The 26325-nt window shown below is 45.6% G+C and overlaps 1 protein-coding gene across 6 annotated transcripts in view; it reads right to left on the reverse strand.

The window, feature by feature from the left end:
- The window catches only part of CCDC85A (coiled-coil domain containing 85A), a 150789-nt gene that overhangs the window by 23005 nt on the left and 101459 nt on the right, over nt 1-26325 (reverse strand). For 2 of the 6 annotated variants that reach the window (XM_081904171.1, XM_081904172.1), the window contains exon 3: nt 15426-15502. The exons of 3 other annotated variants lie outside the window; for them this stretch is intronic. In XM_081904171.1, the coding sequence (XP_081760297.1) occupies nt 15426-15502 (77 nt within the window). Of the gene's footprint in view, nt 1-15425; nt 15503-26325 lie in introns of those variants that run through there. One more of the 6 variants, XM_081904175.1, reaches the window with a different exon arrangement.

Genomic DNA, 26325 nt, shown 5'->3' on the forward strand with positions numbered 1-26325 from the left:
CCAATACTTTGGCCACCTCATGAGAAGAGAAGACTCCCTGGAAAAGACCCTGATGTTGGGATAGATGGAGGGCACAAGGAGAAGAGGATGACAGAGGATGAGATGGTTGGACAGTGTTCTCGAAGCTACCAGCATGAGTTTGACCAAACTGCGGGAGGCAGTGGAAGACAGGAGTGCCTGGCATGCTCTGGTCCATGGGGTCATGAAGAATCGGACACGACTAAATGACTAAACAACAGCAACAGCAGCACAAGACATCCCTGTGAATATGCCTAAAGACAGAAAGGAGACCATATCAGGACAGTGATTCATCTAGTGGCATGGGTTTCTCCCCCTCTTGCTGTGATCATTCCCCTTCCCCCTTGTCTCCCAGAACCAGAAGAGGCATGAAGAGGGTGGAGGAGAGGCTGTCTGATATGCAAGCACAGTCTCTGGTTGCTTGGGAAAAAGCCTAGTGAGGAGGTGGGGACTTTCAGTTTCAGCAGCTGAGTTTCATGGAAGACGACCACCAGGAATGAGGTGCTCTGCTCATTAGGCCTGACATTCAACCAAGTCTGTGGAAGTTGTGTTTTTGCTAATGACTCTGTGTTTACTGACTGGTACACTAGTGTTTACTGACTGGTGACATCTAGAGACAAAAATGGGGACCCTCCTCTCAATTCTGCTGCTCCTTTGCACTGGGCTGAACGCAATATTCCAGAGTGATAAAGCATGCTTGGATGCAGCAGGCAGACTGCTCCATGGAATGATGCTATGAGCTCACTGGAGTCTTCACTTATTTATAAAAGTATTTCTCTACCGCCCACTCACATACAACATGAAGGCGGTGCACGTGATAAAATACAGCAAAATAATACACGACTATCACAATAATTACTTATGTCTCACTCTTTGTGAATGACCCGATTGGATCGTTTGTGCCATATTTTCCTTTAGAAGAAGAGCGAATTGTGATTTGTTGTTTAGTGCGGATGAGGGCTGACTTTGCTCGCAGCACTGCTGAATGAAAAATAAAGGGGAAAGATGCCTTTTCCCTCCCTCCCTCTCCCCTCAATTAGAATTGGCACAAGTGGAGAAACCTATGTATTTGCCCAGTCTTGGAAGTTGTCTCCCATTTGTCATCCATCCTCTATCAGAGAAAACCTGGCTGGCTGCCGTCTCCCCCAGCAATTTCCCAGTGACGTGCAAGAACAGCCAAGAACATGATGGGGGAGAGAGAGGAAGAGCAGTACATCAGTATCTTGAGGACAGGCACTTCAGGACTCCATAGGAATCTCCCCAACAGACATAGTTCTGTTGTACCCTGAAGCAATCACTCATTTGGCACAGTAGGACGGCATTGGTGGGGAAAGGCTACTTCTGCTCCTAAGCGGAATCTGCAATCTCAACAACAAAAGTGGTCAGCCAAGTTGGCATATTGTTTCCTGCTGGGCAGGCTGGCAGTGCAGCTCAGCCCCTCTTCTGATGCCAGAGGACGTCCTTTTCTTCCCTGCGCCATCAGCCCCTGGTAACTTAACCTTTATCTGGGCCAAAACAAACTAGATGCCTGAGATCCGGTTTCCAAAAACCTCAGCAAACAAAGGGCACAGAGGAGGAAACTGTATTAATTTGACTAGAGCAAACATAAAGAGACAGAGAGAGAGATCCGTAACTAGTATGGCCACAAGTACGCCGTGTTGTATAACAGATTGTATAATAGATTTGCAGCCTGCTTTGGGCAGAGATCAGTGTTTTGGTTGCTGCTCTCTAAAGCACTGCTAATATTAAATGTGCTTTCAAAGAATCATAGAATTGCAGAGTTGGAAGAGACCCCAAGGATCATCCAGCTCTGTTAAGTATAGTGATTTAAGTCACTGAAACTGGAAATGCTTGTATGCATTAGGTAAAGGTAAAGGGACCCCTGACCATTAGGTCCAGTCATGACCGACTCTGGGGTTGCGGTGCTCATCTCGCTTTATTGGCCGAGGGAGCCGGAGTACAGCTTTCTGGGTCATGTATGCATTACTGCGTGTTTAAATTTGATTGGTTGGCAACTGAATTCTAGAGAGTTCTCTAGTAGTTCTCATGTTATTAGATAACATTGGTCACTTGGGAGGTATCTGGTGGAGGAGAGACTCCATTTTTTGTGAAGCAAGATGACTCCACTGTGAACACTGCTAAGTTGAATAGAGCGTTGTAGTGCTTTTTCTTTGCTTGAAAGAAAGAAAGCAAAGCTGCGGGAGAAGGGGAAAGTGGAAGTCCCTTATAGGAGCTGCAAGGCATGGCCTTACAGAGAAACAGAAGGCTTGAGTGCTGAGCTCTGGAAAGAGAGGAAAATGCAGTTGTTTGGAAGCTGAAAGAAGAGGCTGTAAGCCCATCCTTGGAGAAGCATATGACTGTAAATATCATGTTTTAATTCCTCTATAAGTTTCTGCAAGTAAAGTTTTTGAATGTTAAAGTCTGGACATTGGTTTAATTTCCAAAGAAGGGTGTCAGTTTGTTACCAGATTTTTTATGGGAACCGATTTGTAAATCTGGGGACTGCCCCCAGGAAACAGGGAGATCTGGTAACCTTATGTCAGTCATATATATGATTTGAGCGTCTCAGCTGCAATTTCCCTATTCTTACTTCAACAGGCACAAACCCTCGAAATGCAGGAATCACAACTAAAGACTTCCTGAAAGCTGGCCATCTAACCTCTGCTTAAAAACATCCAGTGAATGAGAGCCCACCACTTTCCAAGGCAGTTTTATTTACTTGCTTACGATTAGGCGACACTGAAGAGCAGAGCAAGTGATCCAGCCATGTCACGTCTCAATTATTTGTGCACAGAGGTCACCCAAGGTTGCACCCGCTGCCACAAATCAATAGAGAAACTGGCTGTGTGACAGGAGGATGATCTGATGCAGGGACCGAAACACTCAAGCTTTGGAGTAGATGAATTTATAAAGTTTAACTTCTCTCGGCTCTGCATATTTCCAGTTGTAAATTCAGTTCTCCACATTTCCACACACACACACACACAAAAAAAATAATCATCATCATAAAGATTTGCCAACATTTTAGTGTGAATTTCTCATAATATATAGCCAATGGCCAGGGATATTGGGAGTTGTAGTTCAGCAATGTCTGGAGTAAGCCAAATATTCCCCACATTTGAAATAAGAGGAATATCCCCCATGAAACAGGATGGTACCTACCAACCCTGGTCCACAGGCCTTTCCAGCTATAAATCCCCAGCCCTGCTGGAATAAGGGTCAGTCCACATTTGGGAGCATGAGATGCCTGAATAGTCTGGCCATCACCCAAGCAGTGCAGGCAAGCTGCCATCTTGCAGAAATAACCATTCAATCAGTTTCTAAGTGGAGCTTTCCGGTTAAATGATGAACTTGTGAGTTCTTGGTAAAAGAGAGAGGAGGTTTTCTAATGATTTGACTGCCACCGCAATGAAGCTGTGTGAGGATTAATCGATCCTTATCTGTCTGCAACTTGCACACACAGTTAACACAATGGGAGCATGGAGACTTCCAACAAAGAAATACTGTATTTATTTGCATTATAGATTGGCCTTGTCATTGGCATTGTAACAAAGATCTTTTTTGAAAAACCCGGAAAGAAGAACCTTCTTTCTATTCTTAAGTTGGCTCTGGAAGGGAAGAAAGCATACTGCACTGGAAAGCATGTAGATTGCCCAGAGAACTAATCTAGGGTCATAACTTCAGGGTACTAAGTAGATATACCCCAGCATTCTTCCCATATAGCTGTTGAGGTGTCTCAAGACCCCCCAAGAACAGCATGGAGAACTGGGCACAAGCTAACAAAATGAATTTCAATAGGGACAAATGTCAGGTTCTACATTTAGACAGGAAGAACCAGATGCACAAATATAGGATGGAGGACACCTGGCATGCCAGTACTACATGTGAAAAAGATATAGGGGTCTTAGTAGACCACAAGCTTAACATGAGTCAAGAACGGATTCACCAGCCAAAAAAGCTGATGCTATTCTAGGCTGCAGCAACAGAAGTCCAGTGTCCCGATCAAGGGAAGTAACAGGTAAAGGGACTCCTGACCGTTAGGTCCAGTTGCAGACGACTCTGGGGTTGTGGCGCTCATCTCGCTTTATTGGCCGAGGGAGCCGGTGTACAGCTTCCGTGTCATGTGGCCAGCATGACTAAGCCGCTTCTGGCAAACCAGAGCAGCACACGGAAACGCCATTTACCTTCCCGCCAGAGCGGTACCTATTTATCTACTTGCACTTCGACATGCTTTAGAACTGCTAGGTTGGCAGGGACAGGGACCGTGGTTTAGACCACAGCGCCACCCGCCTCCCAAGGGAAGTAATGGAACCACTCTATTCTGACTTGGTCAAACCACACCTGGAATACTATGTCCAATTCTGGGCACTACAATTGACAAGCTGGAACCTGTGCAGAGGATAGTAAGCAAGATGATCAAGGGGCTGGAAGCCAAGCCTTATGAGGAGCGGTTGACGGAGCTGGGTATGTTTAGCGTGGAAAAGAGGAGACTGAGAGGCCATCTTCAAATATCTCAAGGGTTGTCACATGAAGATGAAGCAAGCTTGGTTTCTCCTACTCCACAGGGTAAGACTCCAACCTATGGTTCCAAGTTACAATAAAGCAGCTTCTGACGAAACATCAGGAAGAACCTTTCGACAATAAGAGCTGTTTGACAGTGGAACGGACTCCTTCGGGAGGTTGTGGACTCTCCTTCATTGAAGGTTGAAAGCAGAGATTGGATGGCCATCTGTCATGGATGCTTTAGCTGAGATTCCTGCATTGCAGGGGGTTGGACTAGATGACCCTGGGGTCCATTCCAACTCTACAATTCTGTGATTCTATGCAGCGGAGAGGAGATAGGGGATCATTCCATCTGGTAAGCTAAAATGCTTGTGCACACGGCGTGCTCATCACAGCAGACGCAGCATTCTACCCTAAGTGTTTTAGAAATGTATAAACTGTGGAAATTTGCCACCAGCTTCCTTGTCTGGGTTAACAGCTATATTTATTTTATTCATTATACAGTGGTACCTCAGATTAATAACTTAATTTGTTCTGGAGGTCTGTTCTTAACCTGAAGCACCACTTTAGCTAATGGGGCCTCCTGCTGCTGCTGCGCCACCGCTGCACGATTTCTCTTCTCATCCTGAAGCAAAGTTCTTAACCCGAGGTGCTATTTCTGGGTTAGCGGAGTCTGTAACCTGAAGTGTATGTAACCTGAAGCGTATGTAACCCGAGGTACCACTGTATTTAAATCCCACCTCTCCTCCCGAAAGAGCCCAGCACAGCAAGCACATCAATCATATATACATATTCCAAAAACAGTTTAAAACATTCTCTCAGCCAGTGGTTTCAGGGCTGTCGTGGGGTATAGATGTTCAAAATAAATATGTGTGATAGAAAAGGAAGGCATGGGCTTCGAGTCAAAAGTCTGGCTAGGGGGGAAGATTTAACAATCCAGGCTGAGGCAGAGGAGGGAGGGGGAATTTATGGAGAGGCTGAAGTGAAGTCAAAGGGAAGCAAAGGGTGAAATCCAGGGTGAGAAACTAATGGAACGAAAAAGCACAGGAGATAAATGGGAAGAGCTGGAGGTGTTGAAAGACAAAACGAAGTTCGCGGGAGAGTTAGCAATGCTATCTTGCACCTCGATTCTCCAGGTTTAAGAAAGGGCAGCTGGCGCTTTATTCTTAAAAATATAACTCTCAGAACGGTTGAATCAAAACCAAAAGAAGAAGAAGAAGACTGTAGGAAATCATCTGGGGAGGTGTAAAGGAGGGAGAGAGAAATCTGAACTAACAACCAGTCTCTTGACCAAAGAGAAAGGCAGCCAGAACTTGCTGGCCAGATTTTTAATCAATGTTCCATCCATCAAAACTAACTGACCTGCCAGACAGAAGGGTGCAACTGTGTTAAATAATGTTGCACGGTACAAAGAGCTGGGGGGAAAGGGAATGGGAGGCACGTATGTCAGAGCAGTTTCAACGCTGCAGGCTGCTGTTCTCTGTCTCCACCACCCCTCCGTCCATCTCAGCTCCTACATACCTCTGGGACACAGAGGGCTGTTTGGAAGAGTGAGGCTGTTCTCCATTGACAAGAGCACCCATTCCCAACTGCCCAACTTACAACGACTGCATCAAAATTTGGGGAAGGGCGCCCACTCATTCATAGAGCACCTTCATCACATGTCAAAGGTCCCTGGTTCCATCCCAGCATCTCCAGGTAGGACTGGGACTGCCCCACCTGAAACCCCAAAGAGACGCTGCCAGACAGTGTCAGCAGTACTAAGCTAGATGCAGAGCATCTATGTTTCTTCCATCAGAAATAACCTTCCTTCCATACTGTGGGGTTGATTAGGCTCTGAAGCAGCAACCCATTGAAAGACTCTTTGCTTGCATATTTCTGTTTTCTGGGCCCCATCAAAAACAGGGCCATCCAAATACATTTTGTTGCCTGAGGCAGAATACAATATGGCACCCATTCCCATTCCATGGACATAAATTGACCGGACTGACAGCCAAGATTCTACTTCAACACTGCCGATGGGCCAACACCCTTCTCTGCAGAAGGCTCAGTTGGGGTTGGGCATACAGGGCAGGCCACACACAGCATACACAACACCTCACCTCTGCTTCCCACCCTCCAGCATCTGCCACCAGAGGCAGCTTCCTCACTCTGCCTAATGACAGGGCCGGCTATGTCCAAGAAAGCCTATTTATATACCAAAACCAATAACGGGAAAAGAAATGGGATATGCAATAACTCGCCCTGCTCAGAAGTAATTATGAAGTATATTTCCGCCGTCTTTGACACCACCACTGCAAATATCATCCACAAAGATATTTCCTTTTCTGATTCATTGCCTAACCTCTGCATAAGCGCATTCTGCCTCGTCTTTGTCCGACTTCTGCCGCGTTGCCATGGAAGTTGAGGATTCAATTCCTCCAGCTCTTGTACATTTGCTTGTACACTTCTGGCAACAAAGGTGGAATCCATCTGTTTTGTTCAGATAGTGTTGTCCTGGCAATAGCTTTCGCTGCCGTATTGTTCTATTAAAAGGTGACACTTTAAGGCAAATTACATTACCAGATGATTATTATTATTATTTTAGGAATGCCATTAGCAGGCTTCTGGTTTTTGTCTATTAGAAGAAATAGAGCCAGTTCAACAGAAAAAGTCAATCTCTTGCAGCACTGATAACTAGCAACGGAGGAGATATTCGATTCAGTTCACTTTTGATCGTGAACTGACCCAATTAACAATACACTCTTCGCCAAATTGTGCAGCTCTCCAACAAGAAAAAAGGTATAGGAAAACATGCATATTAGGGGGAAGTGTGCATTAAAATACATATATTAGTTTAAAAAGCTTGCATAATTATATTGGGTTGTATTCAATTAAGTCCTACTCAAAGTAGACTCATAGAAATTAATGAACCTAAGTTCATGTTCATTAAGTCCATTAACTTCAAAGGATCTCCCTGAGTAGAACTGGCACTGAATACCACCCATTATATTAGGGGAAACTGCTCACACAATACTATGAATATATGTGAGGGGAAAACATATATGTGGGCACTAAAACATTTACAAATTTTGATAACTGATTAGGTTAGAAATATAATAATAAATCAAAAACGACAAATCGAGAAATGGCAAATTTGTGCATCTTTCTTAGTAACATCCCTTCCAGCTGGACCAGAGAATAGAAAACATGAATTCAACAAGTATCCCCCCAGTTTCTGGTTTTTTTTCCAATATTAGTCTATTAGTCTAGAATTAGCCCCAGTGATATGCACAGGGGTCTGGAATGTAATCCCCCCACAAAACGGTCACTGCCTGTATATAAACACACATAAACACTGTGGCCCTTTTTTTGTGGCTGTAGTCTTCCTTCTGATTCTAGGCTCCTTCTCCCCTAATGTTCCAACTTCTTACAACTTGATCTTAATTAAAGGTAAAGGGACCCCTGACCATTAGGTCCAGTCATGACCGACTCTGGGGTTGTGGTGCTCATCTCGCTTTATTGGCCCAGGGAGCCCACATACAGCTTCTGGATCATGTGACCAGCATGACTAAGTTCTGGCGAACCAGAGCAGCGCACGGAAATGCCGTTTACCTTCCCGCCGGAGCGGTACCTATTTATCTACTTGCACTTTGATGTGCTTTCAAACTACTAGGTTGGCAGGAGCAGGGACCGAGCAACTGGAGCTCACCCCGTTGCGGGGATTTGAACCGCTGACCTTCTGATCGGCTAGTCCTAGGCTCTGTGGTTTAACCCACAGTGCCACCCGCTCCCAGTCCAATCCCACAAAGTTACTTCTATCCCTAGGGTACAGGTGAGGCTTTACTCTGAGTCACAACTGCCAACTTTCTCTTTCCTCACAGAAACAAAACTGCAAACATCCCGACAGCTGTGTCCCATCAGCAACTAGAATGTTTAGGAATGTTCTATACAGTGTGCTGTCAAATCAGCATCTTTTCCCCCATGTGACCACTAGGAACTTTTTACACAGGCACAAAAAGCGCAGGAATCAACCTGTGATTGCCACACCAAAGACAAAATTGGTACCAGGCCTCTGATGATTCCAGAGAACTGCTTTATGGCATGCCTAACATTTTCAAAACAAAAAGAAATTCCTTCCAGTAGCACCTTAAAGACCAACTAAGTTAGTTCTTGGTATGAGCTTTCGTGTGCATGCACACTTCTTCAGATACTTCTGTTTCAGTGTATCTGAAGAAGTGTGCATGCACACGAAAGCTCATACCAAGAACTAACTTAGTTGGTCTTTAAGGTGCTACTGGAAGGAATTTTGTTTTGTTTTGACTATGGCAGACCAACACGGCTACCTATCTGTAACTGACATTTTCAAGACGCCCTTAGTGGGCAACTCCAGCAAAGCACATTTCTAGCTTTTCTGAACGCAGGTGTAACTGTATTTCTAGGTCTTCCAAACTATATTTCCGCCCAGCCGGCTCACATCGCTTTGAGCTTGGGTGAGCGCTGCCATAAAGTGATGATACACACATGCCTTTGTGCAGCCAGCCAATTCATTTTTGACATGATCTGTGGGACGAGGATCCAGCAGCCTGCTGCGATTCTTGGGCAGAGACTGCATCCTTGCTCCAAAACTGCCATCTACGGTCATAGAAGCAGCTTGGATCCTGTCCAGTCTCAGGCCAACTGGGAGCAGCAGCGTTCGTAAACCCACCGCCTGGCCAAATGGAAAACCTACAAAATCACTAAACGCTGTGATACTTCGTGCTGGTTCACCCATTCAGAACAAAGCGCCAAACTGGGGCAGCTTGCCCACATGAACACTCTTTCCCGCCCCATGTATGGTGCAGGCTGTGACCAGGGCTGGCACCAACACCCAGCATCCACTGGCAGCTGCCATGGCCCCAGCAGGACCCATCTTTGATGCCCGAGTGCTGGCAGTTCAGGCCCATCAGTCACACTTCCTCCAACACCATTCAAGGAAAGCCTTCAATACAAGTTCAAACAGAGATTGCTGACTCTTCCAGTATATCTGAAGGAGCGTCTCCACCCCCATCATTCAACCCAGACACTGAGGTCCAGCACCGAGGGCCTTCTGGTGGTTCCCTCACTGTGAGAAGCCAAGTTACGGGGAACCAGGCAGAGGGCCTTCTCGGTAATGGCACCCGCCCTGTGGAACACCCTCCCACCAGATGTCAAAGAGAAAAACAACTACAGTGGTACCTCCGGTTAAGAACTTAATACGTTCTGGAGGTCCGTTCTTAACCTGAAACTGTTCTTAACCTGAGGTACCACTTTAGCTAGTGGGGCCTCCTGCTACCGCCTCGCCGCTGCCACGTGATTTCTGTTCTCATCCTGAAGCAAAGTTCTTAACCCAAGGTACTATTTCTGGGTTAGTGCAGTCTGTAACCTGAAGCGGCTGTAACCTGAAGCATCTGTAAGCTGAGGTACCACTGTACCAGACTTTTAGAAGACGTCTGAAGGCAGCCCTGTTTAGGGAAGCTTCTAATGTTTGATGCATTACTGTATTTTAATATTTTGTTGGAAGCTGCCCAGAGTGGCTGGGGAAGCCCAGCCAGATGGGTGGGGTATAAATAATAAATTTAATATTATTATTATTATTATTATTATTATTATTATTATTATTATTATTATTATTATCATCCTGTTGGATTTAGCAGTAGGTATCTCAGGAGCTGCTACCCAGGAACATCAATCTTTGTCACAAGGTGTGGTCTGGAAGGAGTGGCATCATCTTTTCCCCAGCGATGCATCTCAAATAATGCACAGCACCTTTTCATCTGATGCATTGCACACAGCAGAGGACAGCAAGGTGTGCAGCAGCCCTTCACCTGCCCTCCCTACGAATACTTCCACTTAGTGGGAAAGAGAGGGAGAGAGGCAATGCAGTGGGCAGTAGGGCGGTTCATAATTTATTTATTTTTTGAAAATGCCTGCTTCAAAGGCATCTTACTATACTAGGGATTATATAGCTATACCTGAAATTTCATGCATATCAGTTAATATCTTGACCCTGCTCCACTGAATTGAAATTTCAGCCTTCACGACACAGGAAAATGGACAAGTAAACAGTTATTTTCACTGAGGAGGGTCAAGATATTAACTGATATGCATGAAATTTCAGACATATCTATATAATCCCTAGTGTAGTAAGATAAGACATTTGGAGCAGGCATTTTCCATAAAGAAAGTTTTTTTACGAACCGCCCTACTGAACACCCAATGCTTTTCAGTGGAGCAGGGTCAAGACATTAACTGATACGCATGAAATTTCAAATATAACTATATAATCCATAGTGTAGTAAGATAAGACCTTTGGAGCAGGCATTTTAAAAAAAGTTTTTTTATAAACTGCCCTAGAGAAGAAGAAGAGGAGGAGGAGGAGGAGGAGGAGGAGGAGGAGGAGTTGTTGTTGTTTGGATTTGATATACTGCTTTATCACTACCCTAGGTAGTCTCAAGATGGGACGCAAGTGGTGCTGTAGGTTAAACCACAGAGCCTAGGCCTTGCTGATCATAAGGTTGGTGGTTCAAATCCCCGTGACGGGGTGAGCTCCCATTGCTCGTTCTCTGCTCCTGCCAACCTAGCAGTTCGAAAGCACGTCCAAGTGCAAGTAGATAAATAGGTACCGCTCTGGTGGGAAGGTAAACAGAGTTTCCGTGCACTGCTCTGGTTCGTCAGAAGCGGCTTAGTCATGCTGGCCACATGATCCAGAAGCTGTATGCCGGCTCCCTCGGCCAGTAAAGCGAGATGAGCGCCGCAACCCCAGAGTTGGCCATGACTGGACCTTATGGTCAGGGGTCCCTTTACCTTTACCTTTAAGGAGTCTCAAAGCAGCTAACAATCTCCTTTTCCTTCCTCCCCCACAAGAAACACTCTGTGAGGTGAGTGAAGCTGCGAGAAGTGTAATTAGCCCAAGGTCACCCAGCAGCTGCATGTGGAGGAGCAGGGAAGCGAACCTGGTTCACCAGATTACAGGTACACTGCTCTTAACCACTACACCACACTGGCTGCAAGATATGCAAGCTGCAAATGTACTGGCAAGAGAGATGGGTTGGGCTTCTGCACTGCACCAACTGTCCAGCTGCCTCACCCTTCTCCTTCCACTTGTTCAGCTGTCAGTCGGTCATTGTCCAGTGGTGCATTTAGAAGGTTAACAATTCACCAATGTTGATGTAATACAGTGGTAGCTCGGGTTACATACACTTCAGGTTACAGACTCCGCTAACCCAGAAATAGTACCTCGGGTTAAGAACTTTGCTTCAGGTTGAGAACAGAAATCGTGCAGAGGTGGCATGGCAGCAGCAGGAGGCCCCATTAGCTAAAGTGGCACTTCAGATTAAGAACAATTTCAGGTTAAGAACGGACCTCCGGAAAAAATTAAGTACGTAACCAGAGGTACCACTGTAATAACGAAGTAAGCAAGGATATCCTGATAAACCACAGACAAATAAGAGTTCGAGGAAAATCACCTTTATTTCATAACTTAAGTTATGGTCCCCAGTCCAGGTGGACTGAGGCCCAGTATACAGCTTGGTCCAGGCTTTTATAGCCTATAGTCACTCTCCCTCCTCCTTCACAAAGAAGACATGGAAATTTCTTATTGGTCAAAAGACAAAAGACATATATGATGTCAAAAATCTGCCATCTATGACATAGGAGCAATTAAAACAACCGTTCTGATATGATTTATGACACAAGATGCACATGCCTCAAGTATATGATGCCAGTTTTTTGGCATGGCTTCCATCATTCCTCTTAATCCTTTGCCAAGAGATAACATACTTCCCTAGTTGACAGCTTTACAGCTTTCATGGGTGACGCTGACCTGACCCTGAGCTAGCATGCGAGGATATCTAGCTTCCTTGCCAAGATTCTCGCATGTTCAAACGGTCAGGTGGGTTTAGTTCACTCACAGCTCATTCCTCACGTGGTTCTAGCCTGGGTCTGCATAACCTTTGTATGAACTTTTTAGCTTAAAGTGAACTGTAAGCTACATCAGAAGGAATGTTCCTCGTTTCACATCCTTTTGTTTTGCAGGCCTGGGGATCACTTGCACTCAAATTGGTGGTTCAAAATAAATTCTGATCGACGCCTCCTACAATAATATGATAACATGGCAGGCCAGCTAGCCCCCAACTGCAGGGGTCAGGAAATTTCCTCTAAAAAGAAGTTTAGTGCTAATAATAATAATAATAATAATAATAATAATAATTTGTATCCTGCCCTCCCCGGACAAAATTGGGCTCAGGGCAGCTAACAACTAATATATAACATTGGTATAAAATCAAACAATAATTAAATCACCTCCTAAAAACAAGTCAGGATCAAATTAAAATCTAATTAGAAGGCTTTCTGCAGGATTAGGGTTGGGCACAGTAAATGCTCATCAGGCCCAACTGTTTACGCTGTTCTTATATGGGCTTGTGAGAATGCTGGGAGGCCTCTTTCATACTAGTTCTTATACAAAAAGAGAAGGGGAGTCAGGCTGAGCCCTGACCAAAGGCCTGGCAGAACAATTCCAACATGCAGGCCCTGCGGAAAAATGTCAAATCCTGCAGGGCCTTGATCTCTTGTGGCAGAGCGTTCCGCCAGGCCGGGGCCAAAGCCGAAAAGGCCCTGGCTCTGGTCGAGGCCAGGCTAATCTCCCTGAGGCCCAGGATCTCCAAGCTGTTATTATTTGCAGACCATAAGGTCCTCCTTGGGGCATACCAGGAGAGGCGGTCCCGTAGGTACGAGGGTCCTAGGCCGTATAGGGAACACTACCATTCCCACATTTACTGCCTCTGATTTGTTTTTTGTTTTTTAACTTTAAACTGTTCCTGGAAATTTTGAGTTTCGTCTTCCACTTTTTCCCACCCTCCAATCCCACCTGAAAAGGCTTAGAAGTGAAAGCTCGAGAACCGTGCAAATTATTTGTGCCGTGACAACTGAAATTTGGATTCCTGCTTTGGAAGACATCCTCCAACATCCAAATCTCTCCGTAGAATATGATTAGAAAGAAGACGGGAAAGAAGACCGACAAATCCATGAAGGCTTGAAGCCGGCCGTTTGTAACTTTAGACTTCTTTTAATCAAAAATGCATTCCACAACACAGGTTTGAGCCTCCAGTGAGATTTTGCTAGCAAAGTAGCAACACTTGGGGGAGGGGGAGGGGGGGCAGAGATAAAGCGTGAGAAAGCATTTAATCTGAAACACTCCAAGCGCATGTGCTTGACGGTGTTCATTAATGAGAAATTAAAACAAAAGGATACGAGTGCATTTGATGGCTGGAACGGGAGGTTTCAGCTTTCTTGAAAGAGAGATTTGTGCTTAAAAGCAAGCCTAGCTCAGCTCACAAAGTGCCGAAAGCTGCACTTCAAAAGGACTACCACTGCCACCATTTCACAACCGCCTCAAGAATATGACAGACGAACACCCCTGGCATATTTAATTGCTGTTCTCTTGGCGGTGGATCTCAGACAAGTAAGGGAATGTGTGAAGTCATCTGCATGCAGCAGTGGCCCTGCTGCTGCCCACATCATCTGGTTGTTAACCACATGGGTGGAAAGGCTTCACTCATTCCCTTATACCAGCGTGGGAGAAATCGCCCACAGAGGAACCAAGCACCGTGCTGCTAAGTCCACTTTTACAAAGGAAGGAGGTCCATTCTTCACAGATGTGATCACAGGGGTACCAAAAGGTAGACAGGAATGAGTCATTGCACTAAACAACTGGAAGGGTTATTACGGAAGGGACAGTGAAAGCATAAGAAGAAGCCTGCTGGATTGAACTAAAGGATCATCCAGAACAGATTCCTGTTCTCACAGTGGTCAACAAGATGCCTATGGAAGTCCACCAGCAGAACCTGAAGACAATCCCCCTCTCTCACTGTTGTTCTCCAGAAACTGCCTCCTCTGATACTATCATGGCTTGTGTCCCACACAGCATGCATGGAGTTCCACTCGTGCGATGGGACTTCCCCTTCCCCTCTGGGCAGACTCTCAAAATCTGATCCAGGAGGTTCTCCAGTTCTCTGAAGCAGATTGTGAGGAAGCATGAGGTACTGCAGGAAAGCTGAGAGGAGGGGAGAGCTCCATCGCAGAAGTCTGTTGCGACCTCCATGACCAGCACCCATGACCTCATCCTCTGTGAGTCTGCTTGTCTACATTGGTGGCATCGCTACATATGGTGGTGGCAAATTCCATAATGCAACTATGCACTGTGTCTCAATGGGAGGTCTCCTGTGCAATCTATTTCCAGGGGGGTAGCTCTGTTGCAGCAGAAGGAAGGGTCTTGCTTAAGACTTGTCATGTTGGCTCCAATTCTGCCGGCACCCTTCACCACACCTGAGTTCACTATTACAGGACACCATTATCCAACATGAGCTTTTAAATCAGAACTCCTACCAACTAGGCACATGTTCCTTATCCCCTGTGGACCGTACTGGGTTACCCAGAGACGTGATGTCAGCAATACTGCAAGCCATACCACCTGACTCAGCACTGGTCAGGTGACCCAGGGACCCCACAGAGTGCCACCTAGTTCTATAAAGTATCAGCCCTAGGACCTGCAACCTGAGATCCTTCTCAGACTCTTCTTTCCACCCTGAACCTGTCACTTAAGACCTTTTTGGTCTGCTTTGGCTACAGCATCTACCTCCGGCTCCTCATCAGCCTCAACGCTTCCTCCTCGATGAACTTGGAGGCCCTGATCCTGTTGTCGCTTGGGATGCTGACCCCAACGAACCCTGATGGCAAGTAAATTGGCTACCTGTCTCATGAAACGCATTCAGATTCATTCAAGCTCAACTGCTCAATCAAGGCTTTGATACTCAGCATGATGGGGTCAAACACCAACAAAAAGAGCCTGTGCCAATATTCTAGCTAGGGACCTGAGCTGGGGTACCTAGCAATAGGAAATCACCCACCTGGGGCAGCATGCGATTTTCCTCCTCCAGCTGTCTTACTCTTGCTTCCAGCTGCCTAACATAGGACAAGGTTGATTCTAAAATTAAAAAAAGACAAAAGAAAAGAACTCTGATTATACACACATGTCTACTTTGGCACACCCGAAATCAGAATTAGTCACCGACAGGTGATTTCTGACTGGGTGTCTTCCGAGCAGTAACTATGCAATTACTCTAAGATATATGGTAAAAGCATTCTGTTCTGTCGCGCTCTCTGGATTCGTATTTCCAAGTGTCGGCTGCAGCTAGAAGCCATCTAAGCCTTCAAAGGTTTGGTATTATCGACTCATTTTCCCCCCTCTGTCTATGCAGGATCTAAACTACTGGTCTCAAGGCCCAGTTTGGAAGTCAATTTCTCACTCTGGGTGACCCAGAGGCATGAGGTGTCCATGCTCAGATTCACATGTTGAAAACTAGAGGGACACAAATGCCCCCAGATCCACTTTGCAAATGTGTCTTAACAAAACAAACATCCAATCTGTTTCTGAATCACCCTGTGAACTCTCTGCTTTGAGCTGTGTTTCAGATTCTGAGACATTCTGTGTCAAAGGAAACCTCTGTTCTCCCATTCACTCTAATGGGGAATCAAAAATAGCTAGACCTTCTCCAACTTTGGCCAGAGTGGCTGAGATTTACACGCACAGGAGCCCCTTACATATAGATTAAGCCTGCCAAATTGCAGATAAATTGGTCCAAGGGTTGTTTTTGTGCAGAAAGTAAAAGAGATTCACTTTCCTCCATAATACTTCATGGGGAAGGGAGAAGAAATTGAAGTCTCTTTCTTACCTTAAAATAATTAAGAGACAGCTGAGTAAGGCATTTTATGTTATGAACTGCCACAGCGCACGCACACACGCACACACACACACACATTCATTCATTCGTTCATTCATTCATTATAGGGTGCATCAAATTCTTAGTTACTCGTTTTTTGAAATATGTACAGCTTCATACTGGTCTTTCTTTCTGATATTTGTTTTTGTCCTCCGAAGGGCTTTGCTGGCCTCTCAAAGCGAGGCTGTCTAGAAAGCAGCCTGCAGGGTTGCAAAGAGCAGCTTTTCTGTAATTAAAGCAGAGCAATGTAGGATTTTTAAAAATCTTACATATAATTTGCTAGGTTTTTTTTGGGGGGGGGTGTTAAATCCTCCACTGCTGTGCCTTTACAGAAAACAATTCTGAGTTCTTCAGTGCTCTAGAGGCAACACTTTGGACAGCCTCAGTTCTTTCAAAGCACAGCTTTGCTATTAGCGGGCATTGTTGAAGTTGGGGGAGAATGGGCAGATTGAGAATTTGGGTCTCCCAAAGTTGCTGTAGTGGTCTCCATATAGTGCAGTTATTTAACATCAGGACTTTAATTCTGGAAATGTTTTGAAGGCTAACTCTGTAGGATGAGCAGCCTGCATTAGCCCTTGTGGATAATTCCTGAAGATCTCCTCAGCTATTTATTTATGTATATATTCCTGCTACTTGGGACGCGGGTGGCGCTGTGGGTAAAAGCTCAGCGCCTAGGACTTGCCGATCACATGGTCGGCGGTTCGAATCCCCGCAGCGGAGTGCGCTCCCGTCGTTCGGTCCCAGAGCCTGCCAACCTAGCAGTTCGAAAGCACCCCCGGGTGCAAGTAGATAAATAGGGACCGCTTACTAGCGGGAAGGTAAACGGCGTTTCCGTGTGCGGCTCTGGCTCGCCAGAGCAGCTTCGTCACGCTGGCCACGTGACCCAGAAGTGTCTGCGGACAGCGCTGGCTCCCAGCCTATAGAGTGAGATGAGTGCACAACCCTAGAGTCTGTCAAGACTGGCCTGAACGGGCAGGGGTACCTTTACCTTTACCTTTTCCTGCTACTTTATACATTAGTGAAATTGATGGGTTTGGGTTTTATCACTGCTGTTCATGTCTCTGCAGGTGGTTCTTTTAAGCTCTGTCAACTGCCTTTTCAAGTTAACATTGATGATGATAACAACAATCTCTCTAAAATATGGAATCGAAATATATGTTTTATAGGAATATAGTCAGCTGCCGTAAAGGTTCATCTAGGTCAATATTCCCCACACTGACTGGCAGCAACTCCTGAGGACTTCAGGCAGGAGTCTTCCCCAGGCCTACCTGGAGATGCTGGAGACTGAACCGGAGACCTTCTGCATGCCAAGCAGATGTACTACACCTTCCCTAGGGCAATTGTTGGATTAAGAGCAGGCATGTGGCTACAGCAAAGCCATGAGCTCAACAGGAATTGGCAGACTTGTTTTTGCTGCTGAGGTGGCAGCTCTATTATATCCAGATCACCTCACCTGCCAGGCAACCTATGAAATAAAAATGAATGGCAGCGTGCGAGGTTTCGCTCCTTCCCATTCTGCAGCTCGCCGGAGATTTCAATATGCGCACGCACCGGGACTGCGTGTGAATTGCGAAAGACCGAGATGGCAAATCTATTGTGGTTTGTCAGAAGTGATTAATATACAGTGTACGGTAAACAGGCTAAAAATAGGGCTGTGGGACAGCAGGGAAAGAGGTGAGCTGAGGTTTCATGCACTCTGATGCGCTAAGAGTCGTCACAGCAAGCGATGAGTGAGCCTAGGACAACTCAGGGAAATCGGAGCACACCATCACAAGTTTTCACAGAAGGAAATCCACTCGGCACATTCAGATGGGCTGACAGTTTGGAGACCAGGTCACATCGGGTACCTGCACCCAGGGCCAGCTCCAGGTTTCTGGTGCCCTCCATACTGTCACTCCATGCTCCTCTTTTTACCACCAGATGTGGAGAGAGGCAGATGAGTGGGCTTACTAGAAGACTATGGGTGGTGGCAGCAAAGTTCTCCAATGTGTGCTAGTTGGCCACCACTGTGGTTGCCCACAATGGTACTGACTCAAGACAGAGACAAGGGAACATAGATCTTCTATCAGGTCAGACCACTGTTTGGACCACCTGAAGTATTGTCAACACTGTATTGGAAGCAGTTCTCCAAGGTTTCAGGCAGGAGTCTCTCCCAGCCCAACCTGAAGATGTTGGGGACTGAAGCTGAGCAGATGCTGTAACACTGAGCTATGGCCCTTCTCCAGCGAGAGAGAGAGAGGTGATACCAAATACATGCTGTTAAGATGGGTGGATAAAAAGGTAAAGGTAAAGGGACCCCTGACCATTAGGTCCAGTCGTGACCAACTCTGGGGTTGTGGCACTCATCTCGTTTTACTGGCCGAGGGAGCTGGCGTACAGCTTCCGGGTCATGTGGCCGGCATGACTAAGCCGCCTCTGGTGAACCAGAGCAGCACCGTTTACCTTTCCACTGGAGCGGTACCTATTTATCTACTTGCACTTTGACGTGCTTTCGAACTGCTAGGTTGGCAGGAGCAGGGACTGAGCAATGGGACCTCGCACCATCGCGGGGATTCAAACTGCCAACCTTCTGATCGGCAAGTCCTAGGCTCTGTGGTTTAACCCACAGGGCCACCCGCGTCCCAAGATGGGTGGATACTGAGGACCAAACCTTTTTAGTGCCTTTGGAATGCCCCAAAATTCATAGGGCCTCATTACCGCTAGCTTTTAAGAGAACGCCGAAGTTGTTTTCGTCCCAGGTAAATGAGCTGTGTGTGACTGGAGTTTTGTTTGGTTTTCTTAAGCTGCTGTTGGTTTTAAACTAATGGTTGAAACTGAAAACTGCTGTTGTCGATGGCTTGTCCTCGTATGGCTACGTATTGCAAAGCCCTTTTGCAAATGGCCGTGTGATGTTAGAAGACAGAAAAAACTACTAAGTAGCAACACGTTACTTCTTTTGGGGAAGAGGAGTGCTGATAGTCAGCTTGCCTCTGGGACAGGTTTAAGGATCTCGTGTTCATTCAAAAAGCCTAATAATAATAATAATAATAATAATAATAATATATTATTTATAGCCTGCCCATCTGGCTGGGCTTTCCCAGCAACTCTGGGCTGCTTCCAACAAAATATTAAAATACAGTAATGCATCAAACATTAAAAGCTTCCCTAAACAGGGCTGCCTTCAGATGTCTTCTAAAACAACTTGAGCCCAAAATACTGGCAGGACCACCTTATTCCTCATGTTCCACCTTGATCTCCTGATGGGGCCATGTGAGTGGTCCTCCTCAGGCCTGATTTCAGTCAGCCTTTACAGAGACTGAGCCTTTGGTGTGGTAACTTGCCCAGTGCAACTCACTGCCAACAGAATTCCCATATGTGTCATCCCAGCTTTCATGCCCATCATTTTCACTAACCTGTGCATTTTTAGCCACACTCTCGCCCGATAGACACATTTCTGAACACTTATTCTGCTGGAGCACTGCACTGCAAAATTCTGAGAATCCGTGTTTTGGCTCTCATATTGTTCTGGGAAGTGCCAAATAGGTAGGCCTCCCCTTAAATGCAAATCGAATCAGATTTCTCCCCAATACCTGATCCAGTATCTCCTCATAATGCCTAGGAGTGCATAGGACAACATATAAGAGGAAGAAAATACATAAGAAGGGAAATATATAAATGCACATCGTTGCAATGGGCGATGCAACCTTGGAATCATAATGGCGCCATTTCAGCCCTTGAGAAGTTGGGAGAAATGAAAGAACAGATATCGCAAAGCCAGGTATTGAGCCTGTGTTTGAACTGGGTTTTGTACAGACATCCTGCAGCCAGCTGTGATGATCCTCCTACATACTGAGGGCCAAGCTGTGTTGTGGGAGGTCTGTGGTCACTTGGGTTATTCAGGATCTCTCAGCCTCAAATTCCTGTCTGTAGAATGGGTATATAGTAGAAGAGAAAGCCCTTAGCAGAAGTTGAAGTGCTGCGAAGGTGCAAATTCATACCAAATAAGGAAGCATTTTTTAAGCAGTTTGCCTTTGGTGAATCAGCGGGGCTTAAAACGTTTTCTCAATCACATTTCTTCCCTCCTCCCAAAATGTACACAACAGCCCACTTTTACCTTTGCCCCATCTTAACCAGCTTATTTCTCTCTCATCAGTAATTACAAGTCTGTGACCATTTGATTTGCTCATTTCTTTCTGGAACAAAACGTTCTCTCTGTGTGTGTGTGTGTCTGTGTGTGTAGCGCTGTTGTTAATTCACTGGAACTCGGAGCCAAGTATGTGCCTCTGATGATTGCTAAATGAAGCCTTAGCACTTGTAAGCTTTATCCTTTGCTAACCAAATTACATTCAGAATTACATCCTCCCCTTCCATCCAGATTTATCTCTTTTCTAGTCAAAACAGTTATTTTTATACCCCAGCCAACAGGTGCAGTTTACTCCTCCTCTGAAAGCGCACACTTTGCAGACACTGCCAGTAATTATACATCACTATGTAATTAGGTATTTTTAATCCTGGGTTCTTATGGAAGGAGTCAGCCTTTTTCTCCACCTCCTTTTTAGTCCTAAGCAGGGCTCAATTTGGAAATTTTGTCTCTATGTTACCGTTTAGGACAGCTCAAGGTGTGAGAGGGTTGTGGCAAAGAATCCCCTGGATGGGTCATCTCAGATGTTACCCTGGTAGTGATGGCAGTCACAGCTTGTAGGAGCCTCCATCTACATTTCCCACAATGCCACCCAATGGAGCACTGCATTGTGGGAAACCGAGCTACCAGCTACCATACTTTTAAATGCACATATTATATAATGCGGTCTATGGGCCGAAATAAAGCTGTGTGTATATATAATGCTATTTTTAATGTTGATTTTTTGGGGGGGGGATGAGCTCTCTCTCCCCGCTAAGAAAAACATTTTTGTACACATACTGGAAAGCTGCCTTGCAAAATTCCGAAAAGTGTGAATTCCAAAGTAACTTTTGCTTTGCACACTGTTTAGTGCCAATTAAGAAACTTTCCATTAAAATACAAACCAAACCATTATTATTATTATTATTATTATTATTATTATTATTATTATTATTATTATTATTAAAAACCCTCCATCCCTACTGAAAATTTAAACAAGCCAGACTTAACTAATAAAGAGGAATGGTCACATTCACCCTCCTTTCAGTTTGAAATATTTCTTGGCAGAGAATGGTACAACATTTTGAAGACATTTGCCGTTCTTGGCATTGAATGTCTACATTTCAGCTACAAAATCATTTAGAAATCCAGAGCCAAAGACCATCACCATAAAATAAATAACAAAACAACTTTGATGAACATTTTCCTGCAAGGCGCATTGTTTCTGCCCAGGGCAAACGCTGGTTTTTTTCCATTCTAACCTCTGATTCACAGATTGAGCCATGGGCTAAAGATATTGTGAATTTCTGACTTCTTGCTATGTCCAACTCTCTAACACCTGTGCTGAATCCAACTCTCTTCTCCTCTCCTCCCTCCTCTCTCTCACACACATATTCTTCCAGCCCTTTCTCTCCTTTTTCCGGCTCCCTTTCTGCCTCTAGAGGTCCCCCCACACAAACTGAGGCCTGTAGAGCCCACACAACTCTTGCAAAAGCAGCCAATCAAATTAGGTTTGACTTGGCTCCGTAGCAGTGATGGAGCATCGTACTGAAGCTAAGGTGAGCAGGAACCAGATGGGATATCCAGATGCTTGGAAGAGGCGCTGAGCTATTTAAGGTGACGGAGAACCAGCAAGGAGCATCTAGGAGCCAAGCACATGCTTCGAGCCAGGAGAGTAGTAGAGGACAAAGCGTGGTGACAACCCACAAACTAAACGGCCATAGCCCAGTATACCTGAAGGAGCGTCTCCACCCCCATCGTTCTGCCCAGATGCCGAGGTCCAGCTCCGAGGTCCTTCTGGCAGTTCCCTCACTGCGAGATGCGAAGTTACGGGGAGCCAGACAGAGGGCCTTCTCGGTAGTGGCACCCGCCCTGTGGAACGCCCTCCCATCAGATGTCAAAGAGATAAACAACTACCTGACATTTAGAAAACAGGGAAGTTTTTAACATGTGACATTTTAATGTATTTTAAATCTTTGTTGGAAGCCGCCCAGAGTGGCTGGGGAAACCCAGCCAGATGGGCGGGATACAAATAATAAATCATTATTATTATTATTATAAGGCCCTTTCTGAGAAAGGAACATAGTCAGGGCTTCCAGAATGTCATCATTTTCAGGTGGGATTCAGTCAAATACAAGAAGGTCTTGCCCAAGGGTTGGCAAGGTTTTACCTTGCCCTGGCCGGTTCACTCCAGCAGAGCGCACGTGCCCATGATTACCGGCGTCTGCGCAGACGAGATTTCCAGCGCTGCAAAAGTGAGTCCCCGTGCCGCACTGCGCCGGTTTAGCACAGCGTGTGGGGACTTGCCAAGCGGGCGGCTCAGTTTGGGGGCAGCTCGAGGGGCCGGTTAAATGACCCCCATGGGCCGCTTGTGGTCCATGGGCCTTAGGTTGCCTGCCCCTGGTCTTGCCCAACAAACCATTTCTCCACTCCCTAAGATCTGATTTTTTTTTTTTTGTGATAAGACAGGAAAATGCACTGGAAAGTGTGGAGAAGCACTGATGTTAACACAGCCTAATCTAACTTCCCCGCAAACGAATCAGAATGAATGCTCAAAAAAACAGATTGCCTAGAAGCAACTCCAGGAAAGGAGAACCTACTCAGTTTTTCAGCACAGAATTCTGTTATGTACTGAGTTCAACAGGATTCAGAATGCAGCAGTCTGATTGGTCCTAGAACAATAGGACCCAGAATGCAGCAGTATGATTGGTCCACAGGAGCCACCCAATCCAGCTCCAGGTGGAAGTGAATCCGCAACCTGATTGGCTTACAGGAGAATCCCGGAATTAGCCAATCACGTGGGGCCCATTATGTAAATAATGTATATAAAGCAGACATTCTGGGGGAACTTCCATTCCTCCTCACCACTATGAGCTGAATAAAGAGCATAAAATCCACTCTCGACTCCGAGTATATTTCAAGTTCCATTCTTCAAACCCCTAAAGGAATTGCTCCCTCCCTGGGCCTCACCAATAGGAGTACCTGGGGTGTCACCCTGATACACTCCCCCCCCCTTTGCCTTACCTATCCCACAGGGTAAAGAAACTACATAAGTCTCTTTGTACTCCTTTAAGGGCAAAACAATAGCTATAAGAAGTGCTATTTAACTTTAAGAATGGGTGCATGAGTTTGCTTTCTTCCTCTTCCCTCCCCATGCCTTTTTCTCTTCACTTCACGTCTTTTAGACTGTATGCCTGGGGGCAAGGACTTTCTTGCTCTTGCATCCTGCTCTTATATAATTCACTCAGGAAGTGCTTTCACCCACAGATATGTACCACCTGCTTCCCAAACCCTACCCAAAAAATGCAAAAAGCAGCCCAATTATTCCAGAGGAGGAGGAGGAGGAGGAATGCCCATGAATTGCAGGCACTTTAGAGCGCTGTGTGAAGCCTCAAAAGGTTATCCAGTTCACTCCGAAAACATGACCAATTACGTTCTTAAAGCAGCTTTATTCCTCAGCCAACTTTCTGTGGTAATTTGCTGAAAGACAAGCAGGGCTGAAAGCATTTATCGATTCATCAGTGTGCTTAATCAATTAATTCTTTAATCAAGAGATTTACAGATTTGGAATCTGGGTCTTTAATGAGGTTTTAATTTGATCAAATGCCTGGTCCCCAAGTATTCCCTGAGGGGCTGGCTTGGGGCCTGTTCTGTGGGAGCAAAGGTGATGGGCAGAGAGACCGTGCCATAGCTTGCTGCTAGGCAACCGACTCGCTCTCCAGTTCACTTCCATCTTGGTCTCATGCGAGCGGCACAAATTTTATCTGGAGGAGGAAAAGGAGAAACAGCTATCCCTCACTAGCCTTGAAAGTGGGAGGGTGCGAGCATGCCTCTCTTTCTTCGTCTCATTCAAAGGCGAGCTCACTTTGGTTTTGGAGATAGCACCAGACCCATCCTGCTCTGGTGTGTCAGCAAAGACAAAGCCTATTACAGCCTCTAGAAGCCATTTTTGTTTCACTTTTTGAACTAATAGCCGAGTTCGGAGGCAGCCAATGTGGTGCCATCATAACTAGCAGCCACTGATTGTGTTATGATTATGACATGTCTTTATATCACACCTTTTTCTCCAATAAGTTCAAGGCGGCACGTATAGTTCTCCCCACTCATTTTACCCCCCAAACAACCCCGTGGGATAGGTTAGGTTGAGACGTAATAATACAGTGGTACCTCGGGTTAAGAACTTAATTCGTTCTGGAAGTCCGTTCTTAAACTGAAACTGTTCTTAACCTGAGGTACCACTTTAGCTAATGGGGCCTCCTGCTGCCGCCGTGCCACCAGAGCACGATTTCTTTTTTTTTTTTTTTAATAAATATTTATTAAGGTTTTTACAGAAAAGAAAAAAACATCCAATAACAATAAACAGTATTACTTTGTTTAACAAAATTTCATATCCTCTTTGAACTTCCTCACGCCTCCCACTCCCATTTGCATCATTAATGAATTTTGTCCAGCAAATTATCATCTTATTTCCAAATTTTAAAACCGCTTATTTAATTACAATAAAATAGTTCTCCTGCAAATTTGTTTTTCTTAATCTCTCTTGTCATCAGTTCCTGATCTATTTTAGTGATGGCCAATTATTTATAACTAAGCATCTTTCTTAACATTCCAATAATTCATAATATTTTTGTAAGTAAATCTTAAATTTCTTCCAATCTTCTTCCATCCTTTCTTCTCCCAGGTCTCGGATTCTGCCAGTCATCTCCGCCAGTTGCATATAGTCCATCAGTTGCATCTGCCATTCTTCCAGTGTGGGTAGATCTTGAGTCACCAGAGCACGATTTCTGTTCTCATCCTGAAGCAAAGTTATTAACCTGAGGTACTATTTCTGGGTTAGCGGAGTCTGTGACCTGAAGTATATGTAACCTGTCAGGGAACTGCCATCGGAGAGTCAGGTGGTGGAAGGGCTCAAGGAGGCTAGGAGACCTTCGGATGCGGAGGAAGGAACCAGTAGGGGGAGAGGGAGAGTTCCTGCAGAAACTCAATTGGAGGAATGGCTCCAAGATGTTTCCAGTGAGAACAGCGGGGAGGGCTCAGGACCTCCGCTGGGGACGCCCACTCCGCGGAGGAAGCTGTCACATAGAGAGTCCAGAAGGAGAGTTTCCGTCAAGGAACTCTTATGTTGGCGTAAATTCCGGAAACACCCACTGACGGATTCTGCCAGCGATTGAGGTAGCCATGCACCCATGGCTCCGCGGACTGGGAAAGTTTAGGAACTGATGGTAAAGCTTGGAGGGCTTAAACGCTTACGCACGAGCAGCCCCCTTTTCCCATTACAGATAGGTTAGGCTGAGACGTAATAATAAGTTAAGAACTTAATTCGTTCTGGAGGTGCATTCTTAACCTAAAACTGTTCTTAACCTGAGGTACCATTTTAGCTAATGGGGCCTCCTGCTGCCGCCGCACGATTTCTGTTCTCATCCTGAAGCAAAGTTCTTAATCTGAGGTACTATTTCTGGGTTAGTGGAATCTGTAATCTGAAGCATCTGTAACCTGAAGCGTCTGTAACCTGAGATACCACTGTAACAACAACAACAACAACAATTTATTACTTATACCCCACCCATCTATCTGGGTTTCCCCAGCCACTCTGGTTGGCTCCCAACAGAATATTAAAAACACGATAAAACATCAAACATTAAAAACTTCCCTAATCAGGGCTACCGTCAGGTGTCTTCTAAACCTCAGATAGTTGTTTATTTCCTTGACATCTGATGGGAGGGCGTTCCACAGGGCGGGCACCACCACCGAGAAGGCCCTCTGCCTGGTCTCCTGTAACCTCACTCCTCGCAGTGAGGGAACCGCCAGAAAGCCCTTGAAGCTGGACCTCAGTGTCCGGGCTGAATGATGGGGGTGGAGACGCTCCTTCAGGTACATAGGGCCAAGGCCGTTTAGGGCTTTAAAGGTCAGCACCACACTTTGAATTGT

The sequence above is a fragment of the Podarcis melisellensis genome (assembly GCF_964234715.1).
Source record: "Podarcis melisellensis genome assembly, chromosome: 3".
Lineage (NCBI taxonomy): Eukaryota > Metazoa > Chordata > Lepidosauria > Squamata > Lacertidae > Podarcis > Podarcis melisellensis.